Genomic DNA, 9,416 nt, shown 5'->3' with positions numbered 1-9,416 from the left:
ACGCTACTAAAAAAAACGACCGCTTTGTTAACACGGTAGATACACGTGTAACGTTTGTTTTCAAAGCGTACACATGTTTAGCTTAATTTTTACAGCAAATGTCCGTGTAACGATATCGGTTTGCATTTGCCCAGGTAAACGCATTCATTACTTGCACCGTCGACCAGATAATGAAGTAAAATTATGATGTTTACGTGCAATTAGCACACATGAAATTCCGTTGTTGTCGTCCTTTTGACTGGAAATCGCCGTTTTCTTTTTCGTCGACAGCTATTTGGGCGACCAGATCTCTGAAGGCGATTTCAATTAACGGTTTCTTAATTATGCGGCGTTTCCGTGTAAAAAACAATAAGGTTGACACCGTCATCGCCCACCGACCGCCCATGTCGACGTATTGTTTACAAGTGAAAGCCGATGGAAAGGAGATACGAAACGGCAGCGGCACAGAGGAGCTCCGGTCTGTCGGCTCGTGTGTGTACACCTATGGACGCGGTGACGACACGCGGCTTCGTGTCCAAGTTTCAGGCGATGGCCGAGATTAAAAGTATCCGTGTGCCATTGGAGGAGGTGTCCCGCGGAACAAGTGTTCACATTAGCTGCGACTTGTCCCACGGCGTCCGCTCGGCGCTTGTATCCGATGCACATTAAAATACAGTTAGCGAGTAAAATGTATTCATGCGGTCTCCGCAGTAAATCACGTTTGATATTTGGCAGCACCGAAAGAAAGCTAATAAATATCGTTAGTTAAAAAAGTCGATTCCAAAAGGGCACCGTTTGGAATGCTTCACAATGTAGTCGAGATTCACGGAGACACCACACGAGGAAAACCAGTACGAGATAGATAACGCGTATTATTATTATTATTTTTTTAACGGCGTTGTATGGTCAACGCTGTAATCAGATCCCGAGTGTCGTCGTCGTCGGCAACGAGTATTTCGTTTCGGATTAAAACGTGATTTATACCGATTACCGAAAACCGATTCGTTAAAAAATTCGTTTTCTAACCATCACACGCTGTCGGTACGCGGCGCATTAATCGCATTACGGCGGTCTGTGTGGCGCAAGTTTTGGAACGCGTACAGATTGATTATCTCTGTGGGTCCCATCGCGGCTCGGCATTGTCTCCGCGCGCGTTTTTTAGTCTCATTATTTTTCTTGCCGACCAGCGACAGTACACAGAGGCGCGTGCAAAAGTCAATCCGATAGAAGCTGCCGAGGAGTTGTTAAAGTAATGAAAATTTCGAGATTGCCTCGGGCAATAGATATCGATGAGATTTTTGTATGTCGTTGTTGATTTTGTTCGGTAAACAAAATACTTGACGTGCGTAGGTGTTATGGATAGGCGAGCGGTGACGCACAGCTGTAGTTAAGTAGTTTGGTGATGTCACACGAGAAAAGTAACTGATATTTCTCAGAATTTGTTTACAATTTTATAAAGAATTTAAAACGTCGTTTATGGAATTCAAACAATTTTATAACAATTTACTACGTTAACATAATTAATAAAAAAACTGCTATTACTAAGATACAAATAGTATTTATATTTATTAAAAAAAGTGTTTTTATAATTTTTTATTCGCTTTACACGATAAAATAGTTACCTTATTGGAATAATAATAATTGTTTTCTTAATACATTGAGGAAACAATAAAGGCAGTGCTCTCGATAATTATTCTAATACATTATACACCTATGAGATGTTTAAAAAATATCGTAAGGAGATTATATATGAAGGCGTAGATGTCTTACAATAGCTGTTTTTTTGTTTAATTATTCTACTCGGATGCGCCTCTATTGCAGTTTTAATAATATTTCTATAAGATATAATCAAGTGGTTTCACAGTAATAAGATGCCTATCGTTTTACATAAGTCTATTATTTTCACGTTCCATTAATTGATTTGGTTTGACATCTCCTCGTTTGGCCAATCGCTTAATGGCGTTCAAATGACTTTGTTCAGTATTCAGAATTCCAAACATAAATCGATTTATAACGCCGATAAGTCATATAAGTTACGACTTGAGTAATTATTTGACGTGCTTAGCTACCACCACAAGGCTGAGATGTTATTGATATTTAATCACTCGAAAATGTGCACACGTTGTCATCCGGTTGACTAGCAGCCGGCCGGCCAACGGATCGATTATCGACACAACGTTATTTTTTAACACATTTCGTGAAACTGATCGATCAGACCGGAAACCGATACCTGGTGATATTCTTATTTGACATCACACGGCATAATGTATTACATTGCAATTAATATTATACACGTTAAGATGACCGACAAAAAATAATAATAAATTATGTTATTCTAATAGATCCGCTAAATTCAAACAAGAGCATCGATCTTTTTATTCACCTGCACGATTGGCACACACCAATTAGATTTGGCAACGTTTCAACAAACAAAAGAAACCAACAATATATTTTTTTTTTATTATAAAGATATTATATATTTTTCGTTTTCTTTCTCATGTAAACAAATGTATAGCAATATAGAACATCATGGCGATATTTTATGTTACAAATATGCAAAAAAAAAAAAAAATTAAAATTATATTTTTACAATACATAATATATAATTCTCATCATCGATACGAGTTATTTTTGTTTTGAGCAAAGCGATTATACAATTTAAGTCCACGCGTCCACATACAAAAACATAACATTATTTTAAATAAAAAGTAAAATTTCCTTTCAATATTTGATTTATAAAAAATACTTATAAGGGTGCGGTCAGATAAAATATAATCGATATGGCCTACGCATAATAATTATAACAATATTAATTAATTTCATATATATATAAAAAAGAAAAAAAAAGAACTTCCCTGTTTACCATAAGAACTACCTTATTTAACAATGTCATAACAGTAGTTTTTTTTGTTCACATATATCACATTAGTTCAAAATTACTTCCACGTTCGTTCTTAGTTTTAGTGTTAAAAAAAAAAAAATAGAAACAGTTAATATATGCGATCATCAATGTAATTTTACATGAATTGCATTTGTTTTCGTCACAATAACAACAATAATAATAATAATGATACGAGCAATAAAAAAAAAAAAAAGACTTCATGCAGTGAGCAATTAACAAAGTACAAAAACTAGAGAGAATACAGTGAAACAATACGTTATTGTGAAAATGTATTTTGTACAGTGACGAGACCGATGTCGAAATGGTCTCTACAAAACGGATGTGGATGTATAAATATTAAGTCTATTTGAGCAAAATGTGTACTAATTTAAAATTTAAATAGTAACAAAGTATACCGGAAATACACGTTCGAACACAAAATATATGTATTTAAGAAAATATACAAATAAAACATCATATGTATTTGAAACAAATATTACGCAGATAAATTTTTTTTGTAAAAAAATAACTAACGCTTTTTCGTATTATATGAAATAAGCAAAAAATATATATTATACGTAGGGATGGCACATTAGATATCACACACCCTGTTTTGTTTGACCTAAAATCATTTTCCTTTAAATATTTGTTTAGCAAAAAAAGTATACGACAGAGAGAGAGAGAGAGAGAGTGTGAGAGAGACGTGCGCCGTTGAGTTGATTGTCATCGGTGTGGCGGAGGGGTAGTATTCCACGTTTCTATCCTTCGGTAATATAATGTTATATATTTTTTACATAATTATACTGTTTATGTAATAATAATAATAATAATAATGTAATATTATCACTAGAAAATATCGTTGTGTATAGGTACTTAAAATAACTGATTAATAAATAAATTATACAATCTTTGGTCGAGAAGCTGCTAGACTGTGCACGGTCACTGAGGCCGTTATTGAGGTTCAGACTTGCACTGTACTTCCAGTGGCGGCGAATACTTGTCCGCGGGCGAAAGGGGTTTGTTCGAGTAGGGCGAGGCGACGGGCGAGTCTCCAACGGCGTCCGTCGACGAAACCATTTCGTACCGGGAGTGGGTACGCATGTGCCGGGTGATCATGTCCCGGCGGCACGCGGCGTACGGACACTGTGGACACTTGTACGGTTTCTCTCCGGTGTGCGTACGCTGGTGGGTGCTCAGGTGGTCGGACCGCGAGAACACTTGGCCGCAAACTCTGCACGTGTAAGGTTTGACGCCCGTGTGCAGCCTCATGTGTCTGGTGAGCATGTCACTGCGCGCGAACGACCTGTTGCACACTTCGCAGGGATACGCTTTGGCGGTACCGCCGCCTGCTGAACCGTCACCGCCGTTTTCCGCGGTCGCCGCAGCGCTCTTGTCCTTGTGTCTGGACGCCATGTGCTTGGCCAGCCTGTCGTGCAAGCTGAACATCTGACCGCACACGGGGCACACGTAAGCAACGTCGGAGCCGACCGGCATCTCTTCGACGACCGGCGACACTTCCAGGTTGTAACGCACGGCCACCGACGCTTTAGTGGTACACGATGCTACATCGCCCTTAACCACTGGCACGGAGTAGCCTGTACTGCCGGGTCTGTAGTAACCCACGGAGACGACCGGTTCAGGAACAATTGTGGGCGGCGGACTGAGATTTTTCATGGACAAGTCCAACGGCGAATCCTGTGGAGGTGGCGCGGGCGGTGACTTGCTCGTTTTCTTCCGCGGATTGTCAAGCGGATGTGGCACCGAGAACGGCCGCTTGCCGCTCGATTTGCCACACGTGGTCGTTGTCGGGGTACTGGGCGAGGACGTGTTGACAGTCGACGTCGTCTCTTGGTCGGTGGCGCAATGCTCGGCTTTGGTCGCCTCAAACCACATAGGAACATCGGAATCGGAATGGCTCCGCCGCCGAAAAATATCGGGCAGGTATTTGGTATGCAGGTAATGTTCGAAAGTGTACATCGATCCGGCCAACAAAGAAGCCGGCGACATGGGCGTGACGGGCGGTACGTGTTGGCCTTCGGTTAGAGAAGGATTACTGCAGTACACGCAATTGCATTTGGGATACTTGAGATAGTGGTGTAGCGGGGGCGGCGGCAAGAACGGCACGGGCAAAACGGGCATTTGCGGCTCGTCGGAGTCCTTCGTTCTATTTGGACTGAAGGGCGAGTCGGTGTTGATGCTTTGAGGCGATCGGTTGGATGACGAGCCAGGACTGAACGGTTCTTCGTAGTCTTTTGCCCGGCGCAACGACTCATCGCTGTCGTACTCTCTCTTTATCGAATCTTCCTTGTTGTTGTTGATGCTGTTGTTATTGTTGTTTGTTGGCGATGTCGCTTGCACCGTCAACCTATCCAACACTTGGTTGAGTCGTTTGCGTTTTTTATGTTTTACGTACACGGGACGCGTGTGGTTGTTGTTGTTGGTGGCCAACGGATGGTTGTTGTTGATCTTGTACATGGACGACGGCGTGATGGTACAGTTGATAGTCGTCGACCGGCTCGCCCTGTCTGTCGGCGGCTCCATTTCAACCTCAGCCATAGTCATTCGTGCAGCTGATGGAACCAACGTGCATTCACCGTAAATCTGGCTGTCTAAAAAATAAAACGAAAATACTTAAAAAAACTATATTCAAAAGACACGCACCCAAAGAAAAACCTCAATCAATTTTGATAGAGAAATCTTATCAAGGGTTTATGATAATGTTTTATTAATACGAACAAAATAACTATTCTTATGAATAATTATTGTTCAAGACAAGAAAAAAAAATTGTCATATTGATAAATATATCATAGGTTCAATAGTAATGTTATATTTAACAAATTGAACAATGAATTTATTATATAGATCGAGGTTTTTCTCTGGGTGCGTTTCAAGTGCAAAAAGAGGAAGATGGCTAAGCTTATCGTTGATAATAAATTTATATACAGGTAAAGTTTGAAAACGGCGGGCGCGGCGGCCGGCATATACCACCACAAAGGTGAAAAGTGATACCAAATAATGTTCACCACGCGATTATCAGAAGGCATCAATAATTTACGGTAATGTTCCACACAACAGCACTTAGATAAAAATCAGCGGCTTGACATGCCCACGATTTGATTATCATATATTTTTTTTCTGTACGTGTGGCGGTATAATAGAAATCGGATATCGACCAAAACTTGGCCGTATAATGGAATTATTTTTTTATCGAAATTACACCGATATATTTTATTAGGTGTACATATTTTGGCGGCTTAACGTTTTTTAAAACTCCAAAAACACAGGAGAGGCGTTGATATCGAGACCGGTTTTAAACGACGGTGATTTTTGATCATTTGTTTTATCTTTATTTATTTGTTTTTCAACGGCTCACATGCGACACACGACTTAGCGGGACATCTCGACGACCAAGGCTTATGTAATGATACCGACGATCGAACACTCCAAATGAATTACATTATGTAATAGATAAGAAATTATGGTTTTTGCATTGACGATCAAATCGACATTCTGATCACAACCAACACCCTTAGGTGACCGACATCGCCTATTACTTATATTATAAACATTTTTTGTCCACTCACTTGACCATCGTAGAGAATTCATAAAAACTAATCAAACCAATTCGCTAGTTGCTCACCAAAAATTAATTTTTAGGGTACAATAAATCTGGCAGACTCCAAGGATTTCATTGTGCTGATGCTGCAGCCGCGTTTGATGGTTAACTGAGAGAAATTTGACTCATTTGCCGGGACCATCGTCGTTCGGGGGCTGTGCGGGCGCGAACTTTTTGAGGTAAACGCCCGGCCGGGCGCAAGGGTAGCGTACTTGTCCTTGACTTTGGCGTGTGGTGTCACGTGCCGCCGACAGCAAATCGATAAAATAGCGTACGGCCAACGTACTACCTACTACGGTAAGTCGGCGTTGGCCGTAAAGGGGTAGTAGTACCTGTTGCTGCGCGAGCGCCTCCACTGCCGGGGTCGTTGAGCGCGCCTCGTGCTCAACAGGTCAAGAACACTACACACGGTGGGAATAAATAGCACGTGTCACCACCTACCCCAACGGCCGGCGCAGGGACCTTGTGGATCACAGTACATCGAAAAAAAAAATCATTATTTTTCTAAACGGAATATCGTGTAAGGAAAAAACCAGCGAAAAGTGCACTGCCCGAAGGATATCATTGACAACGCGTGGGAGTGTAGTAGGTGATTAAGTGGGTGACGATGCCAACGTGGGCAGCGTCCTCCTAATAACAAGCGTGGGTAAATTTTTTAATATTCGACTCTTCCAACGCCTTCATACCGCGACTTTTGGAACATTTCTGATTGAAATTAAAAAATATTAACAACGATGCACACGAATTAATAAGACACGAAATTCAGTCGGACGGACAACTTCAAATACAAACACACACACAGGTGACAAAACATAAATAAATCCATAGTCGTTACAATAGTACTCTAGACGCATAAATCAACGGTCGCTTTCGGACACACACACACCAAAACCGGGCGCACGAGCACCGATAGAGTAAAAAATGAATGATATTACTCATTGCAACAGTGTGCCGCAAATCCGACGGCGGGTGGGGGCATTTCGTAACGCGAATACCATCAACATGTTGAGCAATACATCGGCGGAGGAGTGTACACAGCCCTCACGTTTTACCCTTGCACGATTTTTTTTTCGCATATTCCCGTCCTACCTTTTTTTACCTATTGAATATCATGACACTCTATGCCGCCAAGAGAAGTGTGACGAACGAAAAATAGAATACACACACAAACTACCGAAAATCGCCTCGCTATTGGTCAGAAGGCTCGTGCGAACGCCGACCCACCGCGCGTTCTCCCCAACGGACCGTAACCTCTGTGTTCAGGTTACAGGTATTATATATATTATATATTTAAACGGTTACGGGTCTCCCCACACCGAGCCCCTCGATAATTGCTGTCGCGTTGAAATATTTAAAAAGACACCGACCGAGAACTTGTTGAACTTTTACATGTATAGAAATAGACCGTTACACGCACTAAAAAAAAAAAAAAAAGTGAGTAAGATCGTTATTCTTTTTCGGTTTACATTAATGTTTTATAATAATAATAATAATAATAATAATAGTAATAGCAAAACCATTCTAGAAACTGACCTCAATTCGGCAAAGTGCGACGAAGAAGAGCTTACAGTTTATATTTTTTTCAAAACAACAATTACAATGTTCTTAGCGCAATACTAACGAGTGTATGTATTAATAAATGTGCACATACAAACAAACAAACAAAAAAAAAATCAGAGGTGCACACGTTAAATTGTGACAATATTTAACAAATAAATAACAATGTGTCCACATGTACGTACTAATATTAGCGATGATGAAACTATTTTTTATTTATGTTTATTCAATTACTATTTTTCGACCGAGTGTACTCGTTATCATATTGACCCGAAATCCCACGAGTTAAACGCACAAAACAAAGGCGAGAAATATAATAATGATATTAACCCGCCGCCAACTTGTTTAGGTATTAATTTTATGCGTTCTGACAATGGGACAGCGCGCCGAGGAGCTTTTCGACGACACGTTGCACAATGACAGGATGTGCTCGTTTCTTTTAGTTTTGTTTTATTTATTAATACGAATCCGTACAAAGGTCAATGGTACATCCTCGAAAGCGGGTCGCATGAGAACAGAATGTTATCCTTGATGGAATTCAAAAACAAATACGACAACGGCGACCCGCTCGACATTTGAACTGGCTGGTCAAATCGCACCTCCCACAGCCGAATACGTTATACCCACTGCCGAATTTCACCCATTTCAAGGAAATTCTAATGTTTCGTTTCGGCGCAAATCGAAACGCGTGTGCGCCATTGTTAAAAGTCTAATCAATATGTATATCAATGATTGTAATTTGAAAATGTTAAACCGAATAAATGGCAGGACGCGTAGGTGCTCGGCGTCTGACAATAACTGACTTCTCTAATTTTCTGTTGATCAGCAATAAGGGACGGATCGAATGTCATCCGGAAATAACGTCTGCAGGACTCTCGAATGCAATTCAACGGATCAATTAGTTCAAGTACGTTATGATATATTTTTCTGCAGTCTTGTGAAACCCAACCGTGTGCGGAATACAATTTCGTCCGTTTGCGAAATACGCGGGACGTACGCGGGCGTTTTTTTACTTATGTGTTAAGAATTTATTTTCCTGCTGACGTCCGCAACCGGATGTGTCGTCGTCGTCGACGTTGACACCTAATATTATTTCAATAATAAATATATCTCGGGTTTACCTGCAGCGCGTGTGGGTAACGTTAATTAAAAACGCAATTTTAACGACGTTTTAATACGGACGCATTCTTGTGAGATATACCCATCGGCTATTATTATGCGTTTAGTCAGGCGCCGTGGAAATCCGCGATTTGAGGAATTTTCTCTAATGGATATTATTACGGTAATTATAACAAACAATAACACTAAACATCACTGGTAAACTAGCAATCACGCACATCACGAAGCGGACGCTTGAACGCGGCAAAAAAAAAAAAAAAAAA

General features: G+C 40.6%; 1 protein-coding gene across 3 annotated transcripts in view; it reads right to left on the bottom strand.

Moving 5' to 3' along the window:
* Nucleotides 1–2,979: 2,979 nt before the first annotated feature.
* The window catches only part of LOC126905496 (early growth response protein 1-B-like), an 11,580-nt gene continuing 5,143 nt past the window's right edge, over nt 2,980–9,416 (bottom strand). For all 3 annotated transcript variants that reach the window (XM_050685231.1, XM_050685232.1, XM_050685230.1), the window contains exon 2: nt 2,980–5,469. In XM_050685231.1, the coding sequence (XP_050541188.1) occupies nt 3,812–5,422 (1,611 nt within the window). In that variant the 5' untranslated portion in view covers nt 5,423–5,469 and the 3' untranslated portion in view covers nt 2,980–3,811. The remainder of the gene's footprint in view (nt 5,470–9,416) is intronic.

The sequence above is a fragment of the Daktulosphaira vitifoliae genome, unplaced genomic scaffold (assembly GCF_025091365.1).
Source record: "Daktulosphaira vitifoliae isolate Bord-2020 unplaced genomic scaffold, ASM2509136v1 Scaffold_4, whole genome shotgun sequence".
In the NCBI taxonomy this organism is placed as follows: Eukaryota; Metazoa; Arthropoda; class Insecta; order Hemiptera; family Phylloxeridae; genus Daktulosphaira; species Daktulosphaira vitifoliae.
Note: the sequence above shows the minus strand (reverse complement) of the source record. Positions and strands in the feature narration are given on the sequence as shown.